At 42.6% G+C, this 22,727-nt stretch overlaps 1 protein-coding gene across 1 annotated transcript in view; it reads right to left on the bottom strand.

The window, feature by feature from the left end:
* The window catches only part of MGAT4A (mannosyl (alpha-1,3-)-glycoprotein beta-1,4-N-acetylglucosaminyltransferase, isozyme A), a 74,083-nt gene extending 51,847 nt beyond the window's left edge, over positions 1 to 22,236 (bottom strand). The window contains exons 1-2 of the mRNA XM_021412835.1: positions 22,103 to 22,236; positions 18,104 to 18,407 (exon numbers count right to left, since the gene is read on the bottom strand). Coding sequence (XP_021268510.1) covers positions 18,104 to 18,197 — 94 coding nt within the window. The 5' untranslated portion in view covers positions 18,198 to 18,407; positions 22,103 to 22,236. The remainder of the gene's footprint in view (positions 1 to 18,103; positions 18,408 to 22,102) is intronic.

A 22,727-nucleotide genomic window follows, 5' to 3' on the forward strand; every position in this document is an offset into this window, starting at 1 on the left:
GATGTTTGGTGACCCTCTGGAGGTGACTCTTTCAAGAAATGAGCAAAACAGCAGACAAAGCAAAAGGGGAGTTTGCATTCCCGATAATCTCTGCAAAGTTTGACACCACCTAGCCTTCGACAGGGATGCTGTAATAGTCTGGGCCTCTAGTAAAAACTGCGCGACTCTGCATAAGAACAAAATAAGTGTGGGTGCTGGGTAATAGGCTACCTCTTCTTATCCTTTGGTGATTTTTTTTTTTCCCCCTTTTTGCAGGGGACCAGGAAGGGGAAGACTGGGGAAAACAGAATTGATAATTGCCTTAAAGCCCTTACAACCCCTAGGAGTGTTTCAGCAATTCTCAGTCAGTATTGCTACTCTTCCTCAAAGACAGCCATTTACTGCCTGCCAAAGGAAGCACTACCTACAGCATAAAAAGCATCGTGAAAGCTTTGCAAACCATTATTTGTATTACCAATCAAGCAGGTTTACAAATATGTTAAATCACAGGCCATTTTCACAACTGGAAATAGAACAGATTGAACTAAGGTGATTGTATTTTGAAAAAGGAAAAAAGCAAGCTGTAATTTACTCAAGAGCTCTATGGTGGTACAGCTGCATGTCACCGAAGGCAGATGCGTCAGACAACAACAACAAAAAAATCACAAAAAGCTTTATGACCTTTCCATATCAACAGCAGGCAGTTGAGTCCTCCTGCAACCTGCAAATCAGGCAGACACCCAAAGTAACGGATCTGCCACCCAGAGAAAAGAACCAGCCACAGGCCTGGCATGCATAAAAGAAAGCAAGACAAGTACAGAAGACTTAGTTTTGCCACACTGTGGGCCTGATTTATATTTCCTGCTCTTACCAGACTGAACTCTTGAAACCTCACAGCGTCTTTGTTCACTAAATGGGAACAGGAAGAATGACTGCCTTCTGACACAGCGACAAAAGGCTCTGGTTGGCAACAAAGCATTGCACGCAAATATTCCATCAGTAAAAACGAGTAAAAGCAAGAACAGCTACCTGGTGCGGCAGGATCTTTCCTCTATCCAAGATGGGATATTCAAAACATTATTCAAATGAACAGTGTCTCACTGGCAACAGTACTAAACTCACCAACATTTAAGTTTATGGCCCATCCTAGTAATAACTCTTTCACTTTTCCTCTTCCAGCCCTAGGGCTTCTTCTCATTAGCTCCCCACTCCTAAGCAAAACAATCTGAACATCCTAACAACACAAAAACTTTCAGCTGAAGTGCTACAAATTAAAAGTTTCACAGCAAAGGCTTCATGTTCTTTGCATGCACTCTGTTAGAATCTGTGAGAATGCACTGTAGTAAATGCTAATTCAGGCACTTCAATGCTTAGTTACTCTACAACTCATTTCCTCCATTAAAAACGGGAAACAGAAAAAAAACACAAATTATTGTCATGCCAGTAGCAAGCTTCATACATACCTATTACACTTCCAACAAGAATTATCAATTTACAGGTTGATACAAACTAGAAGGCTTAATGGAGAGCTTCCACACTGAGATTTATATAGAGACAGTAGGTGTACGAAAGGCATGTTACTCCTCAGTGAATTAGAAATTGGAACTGACTGGCATGTTGACAATCTGGCTCATCTATTACAAGAAAGTTTCTCCATTTCTATTATGTAAGGTGTAGAAGTAAGTTCTGCAATCCCCTTAAAATTAGTTCAGATGCTTTACAGGAGCCACAAAATCAAGGTATCAAGTGCGTCAGTATCCACTGTGTGATGCCAATACCTGCACTTCACTGCCACAGGGATGTATGCAACACATACTTCCTTTAGACCACGCTTGATCTGTAACATGCAAGTACATTACAAGCTATCACATTTGTAGTATCACTTGATCGAGTTAGTCCTCTTTGTCCCTCACAGACAAATACTCTTCAAAACTTGAAATCTTACTGTGCTAATGCATGGCAGGCTAAATTATTTTTCACATCAGTCAAAAAAAAAAAGAAAGACTGAATTCATCCAGCAAGTCAAACAAAACTCTTCTTATTACACCAACATTTATTATGGTTTTCAATATTATCTTAAAACTTACATCTTTTTTGACAAAGGCCAGGCTTCTTATTTTCATAGAATGACAGGTTGGAGGAGACCTTATAGGTCATCGAACTCCACCCCCTGCCATGGGCAGGGCTGCCTCCCACCAGCTCAGGCTGCGCAGGGCCCCATCCAACCTGGCCTTGTGCACCTCCAGGGATGGGGCACCCAAAGCTTCTCTGGGCAGCCTTTGCCAGCACCCTCTGAGTAAAAATTTTTTTTCTTAACAGCCAACCTAAATTTCTCCTTTTAGCTTAAAGCCATTCTCCTTTATCCTATTACTGTCAGACTGTGTAAAAAGTCTGTATCCCTCCAGCCTGAAAGTTCCCTTCTGGAAGGCCACGATGAGGTCTTCCTAGAGTCTTGTCTTCTCCAACCCAACAAGCCCAACTCTCCCAACCTTTCTTCACAGGAGAGGTGATCCAGCTCTTTGATCATCTTTGTGGCCCTTCTGTGCACCCACTCCAACAGCTCCACATCCTTCTGTGCTGGGAGCCCCAAGCCTGGACGCAGTATTTTGCGTGAGTGTTGCAAAATTTAAATGTACGTACCAATTACTTACTATTTGTGATACCAAAATCCTGCTCTCACTGACATTGTACAGTCATCCAGCACCCAAGAAACAGACAAGAAACACACAGTGGCATTGACTGAGGAAAATATGAGCCATAGCTTTCACTGCTCTTTAGACTCCAGAGCTCAGAAGATATTCACAAATCACAGAAGCGCCACACTCTCAAATGTTTGGCTGAGGAATCAAACCAGTCACACAGGTATGGCCAAGAAGCTCTGTCCACTCACAAAAGAGGTTGCAGAATCCAACTGTTCCATTTAGGCTTATAAAAATGGCAAAATGTCATCACAATCTGATATAATGATCAGTTGTTAAAAACTGAGTATAAGTATGAAACATATTTGTATCCAGTAATGTCAAATTAAGTGAAGACCTAAGAAAGTCTTAAAAAAAATTAGCCCAAAAAATTAAATCTCAAGTGTGTTTATAAAGCAATTTTTGATCTTCTGTCTTGAAACTGCCTAAAATCTGTAAGATTGCGTCCTTGAAATGTTACAATATATTATCATGGATGACTACTCCCTATAAGCTAATTAGCTTCCTTGTTCCTAACGTGAAATGAAAGCCTTTTATAAGCAAGTTATGATGAGTTACAGAATCTGAAGCAGAAAAGTAATCAACCATGCAAATACAGAATAAAGCAGTATACTGTAAATGCTAAGAACAGACATGCTATAAATATAAGCTGTTAAAATTTGACCTTGAGCGATTTTCTTATCAGTCCTGTTTGAACGCTGTCCTGCGGGCTTTTTCAGCTAAGAGTTTGTGGCCATACCTACGTCAGAATATTCTGTTATTCTGATAGAACTAGAGATTACATAATTGTTTTAAAAATACATAATAATTCGTGATTTATGCAACGGTCTTGTATGAAGATTTCAGAAAAACAAGAGGTCAATCATTCTCTTATCTCTAAGTCTTATTACCCAAACTGACAGGTCATTTCAGCAATCTTGTATGTCAATCTACCAAAACAATCAGGTAGAATTACTGCTTATTACCCTTGCTTTCCACACAGAAGTGTATTTATTAGGACTAGAAGCATTTAAAAAAATGCTTATTGAAGTGACTTGCCCTGTGAAGAGCAGCTTATTTTTGCAGTGAAGCTTTTCCTAACATAAAATAACTTAAGAATTATAATTACTAAACTTCTTCATTGCAACTTGTTCACATATTGCACTTTGGGATCCGTATAAACAAATCATGTTCTTTTGTTCTCTCCAATTTTAATGCACTAGCACAAGTCCGAAGTGTTTGCTTTGTGAATTTCAGGGCCTGATCCAATCAACATTCAGAAACTTTTGTTTAAACATTCCTTTGCAGCAGGAGCTGGAGTTGTTTTTACTAAAATTTTTAAAGCAATCTGAATATAACCATTTGTAGTATCACCTGGCAAAACCTTGTTACTTTGAAATGCAAATTTCAGAATCAATTTACTTGTAAACATTCTTCTGAAAAAGTAAGAAACCCTACTTTCTCAGAGATGCCACATCTACAAAGCAGAAAAGCAACAGAGCAGAACAGCAATACACTTGGAATCTGCTTCTCTCAATTTTTTTTTTTTTTTAATTAGCCAAACTGGAATTGTAACAATTAATTAAAGATGCACTTAAGAGGTATTTTGAAAGCTGGATAGAGCAGCTAAGAAGAGTTTTAAATGTCTCCAGCCCTCTGTAAATAAATCATTAAATACAGAAAAGTCCACTTAGAAGATTTCCCATACTGGTGTAAAAATCTCTATGACACCGGTCTACACTCTGACTGAGGGTCTGACATTACTTTAAACACAAGGAATAGAAAGAATAACGTATCAGAAAATTCAGACTCCCATGACTAAAGAGGTCAAGTCAACAGAAGCATATGGTGTTCTGTCTGTGCATTGGCTTCAGACAATAAGGATAATTAAACACATGATTTGTCTGAGAAGAGCTACTGGCAGCGCAGGAGCTGGGCTTCTTTTAAATAGAAAGAATAACAAGCTACAGTGATGGCAAAAAAAGAAAAAAAAAATCACATTTGCAATTGCTTTGTCCTGACCCAACTGTTAACCTAACTAGCATTGAGTCTTCTTTGCCTAGTAAACAACACTGCCCAAGACTTTGTGGACAAATACAACCCTCAGAGCCTTTTTGGTTCCAACTTTTATGTTGTTGGTTTTTTTTTTTTTTAAACTCCTCGTGCTCAGAAGCACAGTCAACTCTGTCATTTCTTCTTTAAAGGGAAGGTGATGTTAAAAGGTCACTGAAATCATATGCTAAATCAGTCCCACAATAATCAGCCAGCATTTAACACACCTCTAACCCCACACAGAAACAGTAAGGATAAATATGAATAGGAACTTCACGTATTCTATTACCAAAAGCGAAGCAGATCAAGAAAAAAATATTCTAACTTCTGCTGTAGATATATTTAGCAGAAAATGTTCATTTTAGGAAATTAATAAAAGAGCTCAGGTGAGCATGTAATCCATTGGCTTTGTGTAATTTGGATATTAATTCTTTACAGCATCTGAAAAAGCATTATCTTTAAACAATCTTCATAAAAACTCCACTTTGGCAGATCTTGTCTTTGCACCTGTGGCTTTAAGTATCTCACAGGTTGTTACAATGTTGATATTACTAAAACGAACCCTGGTGCAACGCTGCCAATTCTCATCTGATACAAGAGAAGAGAGGCACCTCTTTCACCTGAAGCAGGTAGAGAGATCTGCTGAGAGTGTAACCAAGAGTAGCTGCCATCCTTCAGGTAATTCAACCCCTTTCAGTCAGCTCTCCTAGAAGTGGCCATCTGACATCTCACGTTTCTCCTCAGAACTCAATCACTTGTATTTTCAGCTACTTTCAACGAACAAGTACATAATTCTATATTCTATAATACTAAGTATACACGCTACCGAGTGGTCTCAAGTTCCTGGAGTGCCGTTGTTTTGGTTTTAAATATGTATATTTCAAGTACATATACATAATAAATACATTTTTTTTTCCTCTACATACCACCTATCTATAAAGGCACTGAACTTCTATTTACTAAAAATAGTGTTCTCTAACACAATAGAATTCATGAAAGCGGAGTCAATAATTTCCCTTGTAATGGACTTGACTGGAAAAGGAATTTGAAAGAAAAAAAAAATAGTCTTCACAAAGGTTCACAGTAAAAACATCTTGTTGCGCCTTCATTATCCAAACCAGTGTGCACAAACTATAAACCAATTTTCCAAATCAATTAGGATCAGAGAAAACTTGACTGGTTACCTGCCACTCACATCTTGGTAACAACCACCAGTCATTAACTGAATCCACATCCTTTTAGGTTTGTTTTTTTTTTTTTTAATTATTTTGCATTGAGTTGTTAGCTCTATTTTAAAATTAAATAGAGTAACTTTTAGTCAAAGGTTATACATTACTCCCTGTATTTATGATGCAACTCACACCAGAAATCTCAAAAAAAAAAACCCCACCTAATCTGAAATGAGTTTGCTTTTCCCTTCTCCAGCTCTCATTGCAAGAGTAAATTGTGCCATTAACAGCACCACACCATTAGCTACACAGCTGGAGCCAAAGCCAGCCAGTGCCTCCCATGGTGCCTAGAGCTGAGGGACATCCCAATTCAAAGCATGAAATCAAAAATTCTTGGTTAAGAACTGAGATTAAGGTGCAAGTCCTCTTTGTTCTGGAAGCACCCATAAGTTTGAAATAACTATAATTAGGAGAATACTGATGACAGACTTAAATACTACTTAGCTGGAGCACTACAATACACACAGATAAGGTTTTACTTGGAAAAACACAGAATCAGGTACCCTGGTTTAGAGATGATAATCACACTAACCGCTCTGCAACTGTGAGCACTGGCGCAGCTCAAGCCTATAATTATGGCGTTAGAGCAATTAAAAATTCAACCCTAGCCAGACACTTAAAATCAGTCTAACCTCAATTCTATCATGGAATCAATGCAATTTTTTTTTTTTTTTTTTTTTTTTTTTGCCATTGTTTCACAAACTTAACTTCCATTCAGTTAAAAACAAAGTAAGCACAAGATTAAAACTCCTGGTGGGGCAGGGGGAATGTGTTTGATTTCATGTCATCTGCAAATGCAAGAATAAATAATGTATTTCAACAGATCAGAATGTCAACCATAGCAAATGAAACTGTAAGCACAAGGTTAGGAAAGGTGCTACTTGGTTTCTAATTAGACTTGATTAAAGTCATTGGAACGTATCGCTTGAATAAGAAGCTGAAAGATTGTGCTTTTCACAAATAAGTCACCAAAATATTCAGTACAGAAAATCAACATTTTGGTTTAACTGTCCCAAATCTATTTGTTAATTATTATATGTCAATTATTTTTAACTATTTTCCCACTGCACTACCCTTTATCAGTATTATTCAACATTAGTTTGTGATGCCACAATGCCCCAGGGAAACACGGTTCCTTTTGTATTTCAAAGGAGTAAAGATTTGAGTACAATTATAGCTTTCATATTGGCCTCTTCTATAACAAGGAAACAAAGACTATGTGGAAGATCTAGCCCAGCGCAGGAATTACTCCCCCAAAAGTAGAGATGCAAGAAACATCAGGTGGCTATTAATTACGTCTTAATAAAACTGAATGGAAATAAAATATTTTAATCATCTGTCATGGGAAAGATTTTGTTGTTGTTGTTTTGTTGTTTGTTACTGTTCTGTTGTGTGTTTTTGTTTTCCCTAGAGAGTCATTCAAAAGCTCTTTTTGCATTACAAACATTGTGGATGTAAAGTTACATTTTATTTCTGAAAGATGCAAATCAATACATCCATAGGGTAGAAGTTTTATTAAGTGTCCCATCACTCTTAATGCCAGTATTCAGTATATAAAAGCAATCTGCTGTGCAATTTTTAATCATTGATAATGAAAAGTAGAGCCAACTGCATCAGCCACCAACCCTACAGTTTCCTTTACATACCACAAATGGCAACACCCACTTCATTGGAAGTAGCTTAGCTGTCAGCCTCCTACATTTAATTTTCATTTGGAAAAAAAAAAAAGCATCTATAACTTCTCAAACAGCAGCAGTTTATCCTACACTTTGAAGCTGCATTTAACTAGCAGCACCGTGAGCAATCAAGAAAAATAATATTCATAATTTATGTGCAAACATCTGCTTGAGTTTTAAATGAAGCAGCACTCCTCTCCTCACCTTGCGCTCTGGTGATTGTGTGTGACTGGTGAGAGCCAAGATCGTGGGGTGGGGAGGGAACACCCAAACCCCAACTGAGATACTGCAGCCATACAAGCTCCACACATTTGTTTTCCTACCACTGTTTCCACAGCTTCTCACTCCCAGGGACATGAACCCCAGGGGGCCAAGCTCCTCCCAAGACCCCCTCCCATACCCCAGAATCCTCAGTTCCTCTGCTCTGATAGTCCCAGCCTGAAGAACCAGCATTCTCCCCTTGGTCCTGCACTGCCACACAGTTCCTCATGTTGTCCCTCAGAGATGGCTTGCCACACACATACTTCGTCCACACAGTAACAGCATCTGCCTTTGAACACTAGCTAGGCCAAAGGAGCTGCAAATACATCACAGCTCTTGAAAAGGTCAAGGACAGCAGTCCTTTCTTTGTTACCTGAGTCAATAGTTTATCACTGACTTCACTGGTGAACAACTTAGACATGGGTACTACTTGTAATGAGATACTGAATATAAGGACATATTATGAATGATGTTCTTTTTTTTTTTTTTTTTTGCTACACGGGTGGAAACTCTCAACCTCACCCATTTCAAGCCTTTGATCACTGCAAGCTGCACATAGCTAAAATACCACAAAACCTGATGCAACTCATCCCCAAAACACAAGACAGAGTCAAGTCTTCTGTTCAGTTCTAGATCTTTTCAAGTTCAAAATTTCTTCTAAGTTAAACACAGTTAAATTTAAACCAATGTGTTGTAAATACAGGACAAGGAATCAGTCTACTTTTATAGCACACAGAGACACTTAAAAATGCACATTCATTGTACACAACTGCCGGCCCAGTAAAGCACTGCAGAGGGCAACAAGGGAAAATGAGCCCTGACCTAACAAAGGTCATCTCTACCTCTGAATGCATATGTCCCATTTACAACAGAAGAGAGAGCGGTTATTACACCAGCATGTGTCTTCACATGGGAGTTTCAGAAAGGTCGCCGGTATTTCTGTTCAGAGCCTCCCTAATCAACAGATACATTTGTGCAAAGCAAAAGTGTTTAACCTTGCTGCTTACAGGCAAACAAAAGCTCCAACATGTGCAGCCTATACATCCTCCTGAGCATGACTCACAGCACATATGCCAACCAACTGGGCAGTAGCTGAGCAGTTGACCCCCCTCAGTCATCCCTAAAGCACAGGAACCATTGTGCAATTGCCCGATAACTACTTATCACAAATACACACTTGCATGAAACTTCTCAAAGGTATCACTCACTGTGCACACAATCAGGACTTAACAGTCATACAGCCATCTGGTCAGCAGTAGGATACCTGTGCAACAGCATCCTCCCATCTGGGTGAAACAGATTCTACATCTGAAGGATTTCTGCCCAAGCCAGATTTCCATAAAGAAATCACATCCACCAAAACCCAGGTAACTCAAACCTCCTCTAAGATTCACTACTCACATGATATGTTCAGGCACTGTTGAGCATTCAGGCCTCAGACTCTAAGAGTATGTTCTTAGATGGATTAACTCAGCCACAGACCAATGTAGCACACAAAACGAAGCACAGTGGAAAATAAAACCATGACACAGGAAGAAAAAGCAACCTTTCAGTTCTGACAGCCTGAAGGCTTTTGAGAACCATAACATTATTTGTTTCTACCACAGAACTGTCGATACCTGTCTGGGAGAGCCTGTACATGTAAACCAAGACGCTCACTTTAAACAATTCCTTTCTCTCCCTTCAGAAACCAACAAAACATACACTTACAAACCAGAAACTACAGCAAGAGCAGTTAGTTTCCTAAATTAAACTAATTAGCTGTGGATCAGTCATTACTGTTTAACATCCTAATACACTTGGAGAAAATTGATCTAGCAAAAGATAACAGCAGTGAGAAAAGCACTGCCACTCCAATGCTATCCCTAAGAGCTAAAACTAACAGAAACTCTTACCAGCTTGGGCACAAAATGCAAGTGCTGTAGAAGTTTGATTATTGTTTCTGCACTTGCTAATGGATGCTCCTTGCTTCTTTGTGCACCAGTAACCGCTGAACAAGCTAAGTTTCCAAGAATAGAATCTTTCTAACTTGCCCTCTTTGCAAATAAATAAATAAAGAAAACCCACACCTTATAATCAAAGCTTTACCAGACTCTCAGGCTGCTGCAAATCAGCACCACTGTAAGTCAAATGTGATGCCATCACACTTGTTACATTCAAATCTCTCTTCAACAGTACTTTCTACAGTTTTTCTTTAGGGGCTGTACAATTAAGAGGACTGTTATTGGCATAAGGCATATTGGCATATTCCAGGACATTAGGAAACACTACTTTTCTGGAAGAGTAGTCAGGCGCTGGAACAGGCTGCCCAGGGAGGTGGTTGAGTCACCGTCCCTGGAGGTGTTCAAGAAACATTTAGATATAGTGTTGGGAGACATGGTTTAGTGGGGTTGTTGGTGGTAGGTGGATGGTTGGACTAGGTGATCTTATAGGTCTTTTCCAACCTAGCTCATTCTATGATTCTATAATTACCTCACCAGTATATAGTAATGGAAAAGAAATCTAGTTCAGCCCATTCCTGAAGCACCTGACAAAACTTGCATATTCACGATGCTGATATGCAAGAACATGATGCATCAGTGGGCCACAATAGCAACGTCTATGTACAATAAGCACAGAAACTTGTAAATCATTTTTGAGAACAAAACAGCAATATTATATATTGCTGCAAGCAAAAATAGGGTTTGTTGTTTACTGCTAGATGGATGGGTGGCACTCCTGTGGGAAGCATCAGCAGAAATAGACAGAAAGCTGCACGAAAGCCAAGGAGACAACCAGAAAAGCAGTTGGAAGTACAGCTCTAAAAGGCCATCTAGAGTAATTGTTTTTTAGGGAGAGACTAGCAGGAATAAAGCCTTTCACTGAGAGCAAAGAAAACACTTTCTATTCACTTTCTAGCATGTTCAGGAAAACAAAACATAGTGTGTTATAAACAAAACTAAATTATAGACTTACCGATGTCTCATCCTAAAAAGAAACAGCTTACAGGATTCTAATCCAAAGACTCCAGCATAAGGGAAGAGGCTCTTTCTTTGTACAGACAGCAAATAAAGTTGTGATTACACAGCAGGAATAGGGCTATTGAATAAGATACTACTCTAAATTGGAGAGGCAGCGAGGGGAGGAAATCACACTTCAAAATAAGAAAATAAAAAGCTACGTGAATCTGCCAAAATACAAGTCAACATTTTGTGTATTTTTAAGGGATCAAATGTTTAAAACAGTAAAGAACAATTCCTGCATATATTATGCAAATATCAATATTATTTAGTAATGAAGTGCACTGGCATGTCAGTCCTAGCAAAAGGAGAGAGAAACTTGGCCAAGGTCAAGCAGACCTAGTAAAAACAGGTTAGAAGGATCTTCTAGAGGTCATCTAGCCCAGCCTCCATTTATCAGAACTAGTTTCAGCTACACAGCTTGTTCAAAGTTAGATCACTCCTGCCAGCTGTAGGCCATAGAATTGTAGAACAGAATCACAGAATGCCTTAAGGTGTAAGGAGAACTTAAAAGATCACCAAACTCCAACCCCCTGCCATGGGCAGGTTTGCCAACCGCTAGATCAGGCTGCCCAGAATCCCATCCAACCTGGCCTTGAATGCCTCCAGAGATGGGGCATCCACAACCTCTCTAGGTAACCTGTTCCAGCAACTCACCGCTCTCTAAGTAAAAAATTTCTTCCTAACATCTAACTTAAATCTCCTCTCTTTTAGTTTAAAGCCATTTCTCTTTGTCCTGTTGCTATTAGACCATGTAAAAAGTTAGTCTGTAAGTGCCCTTCAAGTACTGGAAGGCCACAATGAGGTCTCCCTGGAGCCTTCTCTTCCCCAAGCTAAACAAGCTCAACTCCCTCAATCTCACTTCACAGGAGAGGTGCTCCAGCCCTCTGATTATATTCGTGGCCCTCCTCTGGACCCATTCCAACAGCTCCACATCTTTCTTGTGCTGCAGGCCCCAGGCTTGGACATAGCACTCCAGAATGTCATCCCTATCTGAGCTTTACTTTGGGGCTGTCATACTGACTTTAAAAACCAGCATGGCTCACACTTTTTGTGCTAGTCCTAATTTCCCTCTATTTATAGCTAACAGGCTCTTGGTGTCTCATTTGAAATCATCAGTGTAACCTGTTCTTGAAAATGCCTACAAGGGAAGATCTTTGCTCCTTCCAACAGTCTACTTCAGTATGTGATCATGTTTGCCCTTACCAAAACTTTCCACTGTCTAACCTCACTCTCCATTCCAATTTCAGTCCAATATATTCTGTTATCCAAAGTGATCACGAACAACAGACTGCATCCTTTATTTTTGCAGGAACTCTCCTAATACTGAAAATTATCTTCTTGCTTCTCTTTTACACCTTCCCTTTAAGCTAAGCAATGCCAGTGTGCCGACTTATCCTAGTGTGTAGATTTTCTGATCTTTGATCACTCATTGCTTCTTTGAACCTCAGCTACTGAACCTGTTTCCTTTGCAAGTGCACCACTCAGAAGCAGAAACAGCGCCAAGCAGAGCAGAAAAAAGACTTCCTGTGTCTTGCTGAGATAGCATGCTTACTTAGCAGAAAAGGGGTGATAAGTTCATTTTGAATTCTACAATAATGTGATGTTATGTTTAGCATATGACTTATACTAAACTGTCATTCCTAACAAGAATCCTAAGACCGAGTTTCTACCCTATTCTGTACATATATATTTGCTTTTCCTCTGCCTTACTGCATCCTGTGGTTTGTCTGGGGCACTTCCACCTATCTTCAGCAGCACTTGTCCCCACCCTCCTTCCATTCACTCCTCTTCTTGGCTAGCTCTCCAGTTTGCAGAAAGTACTTTAAACTTTAGTCTCTCGGACTATCTGCCAGAATGCTGCTCTTTGAAATTTACTAAACGCTTGCTCCCTTCCATCATCCAGATTCACTAATGAAAATACCAACAAGCACCAGAACAGACCATTGTGAAGCCCTTCTTATTCACTTAATGTGTCAATTCGTATCTACTCTGGGAAAACACTATTAGCAAGAAGAGAAATTCAGGCTAGCTTACAATCCATTGCAAATGTATCTTAGCACATAAATACATTTGTAGATATATATATTTTACAGTAGAGCTGTTAATGTATGAGCAGCTGTGTTGAATGCAACAGCCTTTCCTGAGCTGGCTAAATGATAGTCTCTGCATGAGAGCAAGAGAATTTTGGAGGAGTCATGCAAGCACAGGCTGAAGAGCTATTAAAAGAACACATATAGAGCAAAAGCATCGGCTTCCCCTACCTCTGAGGGTTGGATTGCAATGGAGAACAGTACCTCAAGCTGTTGGCTGAGGTCGGCCTTATTAAATGCTAGTTGCAACCAAGTTTTAGAATCCCACCAACTGCGATGCTAACCTAGCTAGCATTTTACAAACAAGACAAAAGGACAGAGAAGTGCTGCAAAAGCTCCTTTGGCCGTGACCCTTTCCAGAGCAGCTCAAAACCACTGGTGTCAGTGGTTCTACTGCAACAGATAAAATAGACACAGAGATCCTGCAGACCTAAATGCTGTCCACCTGAACAGCTGCATATATACCTCTTCCACTCAATTCATCTGCGACAGCATGATCAGTACCTGCACAGAAGTCACAGTAACCATTCCAAACCTACATTCCTGACTGGTCTTAATGCAACTCAGCTCCTCATTTTACTACCCAGTAAGCTAGGCACTACTTGGTCAGCTTTGGAAACCAAGTTTGTAGTGTACTTCAGATAATAACCAGAGTAACATCCATGTGCTGATGCTACTTCCTCCAACTTCAGCTCTTCAGAGATCTGCAACAGAATTTGCAAAAGAAATCAACATTTCCTTTCTACTTAACTAAAAAAAAGAAAAAACCACACCTCTTCTCTTGCTTAAACAATTTGACCAATGCAAATTGTTACATGTATAGAATCATAGAAAGGCCTGGGTTGAAAAGACCTCAAAGATCAAGTTTCAACCCCCCTGCTGAGCGCAGGGCTGCCAACCACTAGACCAGGCTGCCCAGAGCCACGTCCAGCCTGGCCTTGAATGCCTCCAGAGACGGGGCATCCACAACCTCCTTGGGCAACCTGTTCCAGTGCATCACCACCCTCTGAGTGAAAAACTTCCTCCTACTATCTAACCCAAACCTCCCCTGTCTCAGTATGATCTGCTTTAGCATCCCACTCCTTCCTTTCCCATGCCACTAGTCTTCTCATTTTGCAGCCATTTTAACTTCTTTGGTTGATCAACCTTTATTCACATTGCTGGGAAATCGGCACAAATGAAAATCAGAATGTGCAGCCATAGGACTGCAATTTACTGAGATAACAGCTTCCCTTAGGATCAAAGCATAAACTACAGTGGGTTACAGTTGCAAAATACTAACATGCATCTCTTGGATTTCTGTTCTATTTTTAAGGAGAATATACGCATAGCCATTGCCAGGAAAAAAATAATCCTCTCCTCCCTGCTCTATTTCCTCAGTGGTTCCACAGGATTTTTCTCCCTCTGGGAACTAATTCCTGCTTCTTACTCCAAAGTCTCCCACCATTGGCTGCTGCCTTTATTTTAGGTTAAGTGAGATTGTCCTATGCTTGTCTTTAAGTTTTGATTTTTCTTTCAGAACTTAAGATTATTGTGGCTGAGAGTCAGTGTGGGAATTCCAGTATTATGAAGGCAGAGGAGAAAGAAGACAGTTTCATTATACGGCCCAAGTTATTTCTCATTCTTGCTCCAAAGGAGAAAAAGATTATGCTTAACACAAGACAACAGTCACTCCTAACATCATTACTTAAATATGAGTGAATATTTAGCAAACTAGGAAGCTGGTTAAACATCTAATAAGCAAAAGTGCACTCTGACATTTTCCCATATGGCTTTAAATCAGCGTGCCAATATTGGCCATCCTCATCCAGTGAAGGGGTTTTAGGGTTATGATAACACCCTTGGTTGAACACCTGTGACCCGCAGGTCAGTAGTACTGGGAAGCATGATTCAGTCCAAATACATGTGTTAAGCATGAATTTATCACTTGCATAAGAAGAGGAGGGAGGAATTGCCCCCGCTTGCCTTGAATTAGGAATTCAAGGACATCTTAAACTGAACTAGCTCTGAACATTAAGTAACAGCAGATTCTTCAGATGTGCTCCTTATGTGCACCAAAAGAATCAATTTTGGCAAGATTTGTTTTCCAGAATCTGCCTCATTTATGAGCTGTTCATAGCATATTTTTAACACAGAAAGTAGTCCTCCAACTCCTGTTCATGAATCCCATAGAAGAGAGAGGTGTCTCCCACGTGTATTCAGGGCCTGCGCTGCTTCCTTACAACTCCAGTGCTGCTGGGCACTGCATGGGGTCCAGAAAGCAACAAAGATCTCGCCTTAATTTTAAAGATACACTCCAAAGACAAGAAGTATTCCAGTCAGCTTGCTTCAAATACAGTTAACTTGAAAAGCAAAAACATAAGCAGGCACTTCATCCAAAAAGATATCATCTGTTCCATGAGAGGTTCTTTACGTACTCTAACTACTGAGTAAGCTCCAGCCATGCTGTTGCCAGTGATAGCAGTCAAACAAAGTACATCCTCCCAGCAATTTTCCAGCATACCCATAAAGTTTGCAAGGCACTGTTCCACAGAGAATTTGTTGTGCTTTAAACTAGTAGCAAAGCCTGTATCACGTCGAAGTGCAAACTTATCCTGTAGACTGGGACAGGTATACTTGCTAGAGGAAGACGTGATAAATAAAGATACCACGCTATCCCAGTCCTGTGTTTATCCTACAAGTGGTTCTACATTTTAAGTACAGTCATCCAGGATCCTGGTTCCTCAACTGAAAAGAATCACCTGAAGACTGGCTTTGGGTCATTGGGACAGTATTTATTTGGTTACCAGTTGCTTTTACTTTTAAAAAACACAATTAATATTTTCTACGAATGGATTTACTTTGCTGTCCCAAGACTGACAAATACCTTCAAGAAACCAATGTATGCCATATAAGCATAACGAATAACAAAAGATGATCACAGCATGTGACACTTCATAACCTTCCCGTGAACAGGAACAGCAAGCACCACATTTGGATCTAACTGAGCCACTGAATAATTTACAAAGAAAAAGTCTTCGATGAATTAAGAGACCATTCCACAAGGCTTATTAAATAAACAAAACTTTGGAAGCTGGAAACAACATATGGATTCTTATTAAACAGATATTGTTAGTTTCTCAACTTTTCCCACTGGTATAGAAGTCTCTGAGTTAAAACATGGTACTGAAATGAGCTCAAATCTGCCTTGGGTTTAGACAACCTGTTCACCATTCTATTAACTTACACAAGCAAAATAAAATTTCAGAAACAATATTCTACGTATAAATTTCTCTTGAAGCAATATCTGAAAAACAAGTTTTCTAGATCGTATTTCTACAACCATTATTCATAATTAGTGTATTTCTGATGTCTTGTTAAACCTATTTTATTGAACAAGTTACCATCTGATTGCTCAGAAGAAAGATCTGGAGGAAGAAAGTGTAGAACTCTTAAATTACCATTAAGTATTGACTCTGAGCATTCAAATGGAAAAAAAATAAAGTACAAATAACAGAGCAGTCTGATCAACAAAAGCTTAAACTGTCACTAAGCACTATATGTATTAGCACTCTCTTAACAGTGGATTTTTGTTGATTACTTTAATTAAGATTTTATTACACTCTTTGACTGAAGAGAGCAAGATTTATACACCACATTACGTTAAGAAAAAGAAACCAACCACAAAGACAGAATTTCGTATATATACATCCTTGCCAAAGTGAAAGCAAAATTTTTTTGAGGTTCTTCAGGAAGAAAAAAATTATTAACACGAAACTTAACCTGAGAATGAGTGCTGTATTAACCAAAATTAAAATGCTATTTGCAATGCAACTCAAATATCATTTTCTTGTCAGTGTTATGCACTTCTACACTTTTGTTGCACTTTTGTTTCCCACTCTGCAGAAGAAGATCTGTATACAACCCCAGCCCCAAGAAAATGACATTTTTAATGATGCATACAGTTAGAAGGCTGGCCTATCAAACAACTGCTACAGCAGAGATCAGGCCACAAAGCATCTGCTGCTTTTCTACTAGCGTCGAATAATACATTAAAAACAAGAAAAAATCCAAGCCAATATGCCACGGACCTCACCTGCTTCTTCCCAAAGGATCCTTCTCATTCTTCTTTTACACTTAAATAAGGATTGCAAGTTGGCTGTACTACAGCAAACGGTATTCCCAGAAAACCTCAACCTTCTCTTACTGCACCCAGGGCACAACCGAAGACAATGGTCTCGGCAGAACAGGCAGAACAAACCACATAGCAATCTCGTTTGATACAGAATGTGCATTTTAAAATGACTTGATGTTTGAAGGACACAGTCTATTTTTCAAGAGATCAAATAAAAAAATAACCAACTTTTGTCTAGAAACAGTGACTGAATACGCTTATTAGCTTTAGGGAAAGACAAAGATCAGAACATGTTCCTTGCAGTAAACAGTCCCGACCCCCAGAAAAACTGATTTTTCCAGCATTCATATGGAATGCAACAAGATCAGCATTTTAAAATGTGAAAATCTATTACGCACAATAGTTACTTATTTCATGAGATTGCTCATATCATTACAACGGATACATTTCCCATTACACAGGTAATTTGTTCATATTATTTTACTTCTTATACCATACTCAGAAGAAATATTTTACGTTTCCTTCAGTGACAGCAAGAAAGAAAAATCTTTGGCCAACGCCGCTTGGCGGTTTGCCACTGCCATCACCGAATCATCAGGGAAGACAGAACGCTGCGCCAAAAATAACCCTGTCCAGCCTGGTCTATTGGCCATATGTTACACGGGAAAATAACAAAAAAGAAAAAGAAAAAAATAACAGCTGTTTTACCAACAACCATTAACCAGGAAAAACAAACAGTCAAAAAAATTATTCAGCCTAGACCAACCCTTTCTTCTAGCAGCACCATTTGTTTCTCTTCAGACATTTTTATTTTTTTCCAAACCAGGATCCCTCTATGTTTATTTTCCTGAATCTACTGGCAGGTGTTAAGTTCTCACCAAGGCAAAACCTGCTGAGCAGAGCTGGTCGACGGGCAGTTTACAGATAGCTAACGCGCAGTAGCAAAGCACACGTTTGCCCCATCCGTCCTTCAGCCACACAGCCACGTGGAGGTCTGTTTAGTTTTGGAGCCCTTTACTTACCTTTCCCATTTTGCCACGCAGTATACCAGGACAAACTGAGGAAAGTAGTGATGAAAACTAACACGGTGGCCACAGTTCCATTTCGGAGCCTCATCTCATTTCAGCATCACCCTTGGTTACGTTCTGTTAGCGATGAGGACTGATGTGCTGGGCTTGCTGCAACCACGTCAGCTCAGGTCCACCAGCAGCAGCCAGGCCAACAGCAACGCAAAGCGTAGCTCTCACATATCAAAGGTGTCACAAATTAATCCATTCCAAACTGCTGTAAACTTTTGTAGGGGTCTCATAAATTGTCCTTCTGTTCCTGTTCAAAGGAAACAAGATCGTAATAGATTAGACCAGAAATACATACGGTGACTCCCATATACCAAAATACACTGAAGAAACAATGGTGCTTGTTCATTATTGTGTTTACATGCACCCCTCTCTCACTGCCTTGCTTTCAGCCCAGGGAGCAGCACTTGTTACGTTAGTTTGTCCTTTTTCCTTTGGAATGCTTATATCTGGAGGAGCCGTACTTGACATTACTTCGATTGTGAAAGGACAGACATCCACATCATCTACATTAGAGTGTTATCACAGACAATCACAGAACCACACAGGTTGGAAGGGACCTCTGGAGATCATCTAGACCAAGCCCCTGCTAAAGCAGGCTCCCTACAGCAGGCTGCAGCTCAAGGCAAGAGCACACGTCCCTCCGGCAGGGGACGAGGAGATACCAGAGGGTTTTCAGGAAGCCAGCAAGTCCAAAGCCCCACTCCTAAGCGCTCACTTAACAAAGCTTCTCTGAAATCGGTGAGCAGAGGCTGCAAACGCAGCGGAGGAACCGCCCCCAGTGAACCGAGAGACCAGAGCTTTAAATAGCATTTACAAACGTATATCATTCATCTTTCCCCGCTCGGTGCCAAAGCGCTTTATCCAGCCACAACCATTTTTTTCCCTCATTTAGCTGCAGCGAAAGCACGGGCTGCTGTCACGCATGCAGAGACCGTTCAATCCGTAACAGCTGGCAACAACCCAAAAAGCCCACAACAACGCCACAATGTGCCCGTACCGCTCCTGCCTCCCCACCACACCGGGGCGAGGACAAAACACAGCAGTCAACTACAGTTCAGCTTTACCCCAGGTGGAGGGCCTATATCCCGGGACAAGAAAACCCTCAGCTGTCCAAACGTAGCCAGCATCTGGATGCACTGTTCTAACAGACGGAGCCAAAGAACGTGGAAATAAACTAACCAGTGTCCTGCTTTACACCTGGGGATGGGGAACTGATTTACAGACAGCTCAAGTATCATTTACAGTAGCTCAAGCGTTTCATATTCTTTTAAGACACTGTCAGATTTTTCCCCCCCCCACCATAAACTACCTGTGATCCGAGTACGCTACCCTGCAATAAATAAAGACTTGCTTTGAATTTCCCTCACAAGCAGTCTCCGTCACCCTCTTGCCTGGTACGTTTAGGACAGGGAAGACGACTCTTCATCATGTCGGTACCTACGGACACTGGTCAAATCTGACCAGCTACCTTTCCCAAAGAGCTTGCCAACTGAGACATAATGAATAGGCCTGGTCAGCAAATGAAAGGAAGGAACAACAAAGCTATGAGCTACATGCTCCTGCATTCAAGCCTTGGCTGCAACACGCAGGTTACAAGAAGTGCTCACCTTCTGTGATTACCTCACAATAATAACACCCCACGCCAGTAACATGCTTTGTTTTGAGGAATCGTATGCATAGACAGGTCTGTGGCTCTAAACATTAACTTTGAAATCACATAGTATATGTGAGGAAGAGAATACATGCACTTACTCGGGAAGAGGACAAAGCAGCTGGTCAAATTCAGTAAGAAACAAAGTAATGAGTGGGAATAAAAAGAACTGTGAAAAGCTTTACAATAGAAGAAACCTGAATTCAACACAATGAAAGATAAAGACAGCTGAGAGACCGACCTATAGAGAGCTAAGAGGGAGAGCACAGCATGCCAGGAAGTATCAGCATCACCAGCACCTTGAATAGGAGATGGACATTATCAGAGCCCAGGGGGCAGGCAGCAGTAATTAGGTCAAAGATAAAAGCCTGTATGAACTTTAATGGAAAGGAAAGAAAGAAACCACAAAACCCCAAAGTTCCACGAGGCCCGTCCACAGGGATTTAAGGAGTGGGAAGGGTTCCAGTGATTCCCAGACTACCAGAATAAGCAACCAGGCTTCTGGTAACGACACCGACTATTTGCATTGTCAAGCAGCTCTGAAATACAGCTGCCCAAGCTGTCATCTACCTTCACCATTGTTCCAGCAGCAATCAGCTCTCTGAGGCAGCTCAGGTGGGCACAGAGGAGCAGGCTGCAAGCTAGATGGGATCATCCCAGAGAGACAGCTGGTCCAGCATGCAGACAGGGGGCAGCCAGGAGAGGAAAAATGCCGTCTGGTAATGGAAGAAAAAGGAACTGCCTTGTTGGAAAGCTTGGGCATCACTTCTACATTTGCTGCAGTAAAAATCAGGAGGCTGCGATCAGGGCTTCTCGCTGCACTACTTGAATCCACAAGAAGATACAGCCAACAACAATTTTGAGAAGCAATTTCTTCACAGTGATACGATTCAATTAGCTACAAGTTTGCAAAAAACTGTGTCAAACGAATAATTACCGTGGGTTTTGAGTGGGCTGGGTCTGCTTTCTGCCTTCTCTCCCAGCACCGTACCCCTTACCCACAGGCTCCAAGAGCTCAGCAAACAGTCCAGCAGCGCTCAGGCGATCCTTCATGCATTTCGCTGAACGAAATCACACACACCAAGGCCATGTATGTGCCAGAAGCATCCCAGCTTTCAGAAACGGGTCTTGTTAAACCAGCAAAATCCCACACATACACGCACATGAGTGACCTGACCCCTGTGCAGTCACTTCAGATTTCCTCAATAATTTACAGCCTAAGCTCTAACTGAGCTGCTCTAACAGCCTAAGCCCCTAACTGAGGGGCAACCCGGTTTGAGGCAACATCATGATGGGGCACAACCAGATCCGTGAAGCCCGTGACGCTGGAGCTAGATGATCTGTCGGCTCCCTTCCAACCTAAGCCACTCTCTGTTTCCCAGCGCAGCTGCGACTCGAAGCTCTCCCCCGGCAGGAGCGGCCCTGCGAGGTGCTGCAGGCCACAGGTACCGGGCAGACCCGGCACCGCCGAACCACACCTCAAATAAACGGAGAAGTTTCCGCGCGTACCCAGTGACTCCTGCAGTACGCGCGAAGCACATTTCCAACCGCAGACCGTAAAACCCGAGAGACACCGGTGCCCTGCAGAGGCTCCGCCGGGCTCCTCCGCGCCGGGCGGCGCCTGACGCGGCAGAGGACGAGACCGGGTGCCATCCTGCCGGGAGCCGGGCGCGGGGCTGGGATCCGGCCCCGCTCCCCCAGCCGGGGGGCACCGGCCCGATTCTATCCCTCGCCCCGCTCCGTTCCCCCGCCGCCGGCAGCAGCAGGGTGACCTCGGGCTCCGAGCGGGTGGAGCGGCGCGTCCCGAGCGAGTCGGGCTCTCCTCCGCCGTTGTTTACCCGGGGACGACAGCACCGGCCGCCGCCAGTTGCGGCTGCGGAGATAGGGGTGGGGGGGGGGGGGGGGGGGAGGAAGAAGGACTGCAAACTCTGCTGCAAGCTGCGGGCGAGCACCGAACGGGGAGGGAAGCGCGGCGCTCCCCGAGCACCGAAGCGCGGCGGGGCGAGGGAGGGGGGGAGGGGGACAGCGCCGCTCCGGACCCCGGCGCGGGGCAGAGCGCGGGGGCGGCGGCACGCAGGTGCACGCGGAGCGGGGAGCACGGCCCCAGCCTCCTCCCCTCGGAGAACCCCGGCGCGGGAGGCTGCGGAGGGGAAGGACGCCAGCCCGCAGCCGGCGAAAGCGGAGCAGGGGGCGAACGGAGTGGAAGGGGAGGTCTGCGAGGCGAGCGCGGAGCTGGCAACGGGCGCCCGGGGCGCGTAGAGGGAGAGGGTGTCGATCACGGGCAGCCTCACCTGTGCGCTGCCTCCGGCAGAGGGAGCCGCGGGGCGCGGGCGACAGAGCGACCACCAGCGACTGCCTTGGCCGGCGCCGGAGCTACCGCTCCCCTACCCTCCCCTCGTCAGCGACGCGCCGGGAGCTCCGCCCCGCCCCCGGGCGCGGAAGCCCCGCCCTCTCCGAGTAGCGCCGCTCATTGGCTGCGCCATCTGCCGCTCTCCTCGGCCGTGGGTATAAATGGCTCAGTCTCGCGAGGCTTCCCCCAGTGGGTGCGTCGGGGTTGGAGTGTGGATGGAGTTGTTGCTTGTTGTTATTTACTGCCGTTTTGGGGCTGCGGTTTTTGGAGTTTGACTGTAACGGAAGCGTCTCAAAAAGCAGCATCTTACTGCTTATCCTCCTGTATGCAGCTGGAGGAGTTCCATCGCTAAGCTCAGTAGTGGCAAAGATCTACATGGTGGCTCCTGGGTCGAGCCCTTGTCCTTCCGAGTGAGGGTCCGTGTCATAGAACCACTAGAATCTCCGGGGACCCTTAAAGGCCATCTAGTCCAACTCCCCTGCAATGAACAGGGACACCTGCAGCTACATCAGGTGCTCAGAGCCCTGTCCAGCCTGACCTTGGATGTTTCCAGGGATGCGGCATCA

The sequence above is a fragment of the Numida meleagris genome, chromosome 1 (assembly GCF_002078875.1).
Source record: "Numida meleagris isolate 19003 breed g44 Domestic line chromosome 1, NumMel1.0, whole genome shotgun sequence".
NCBI lineage: Eukaryota > Metazoa > Chordata > Aves > Galliformes > Numididae > Numida > Numida meleagris.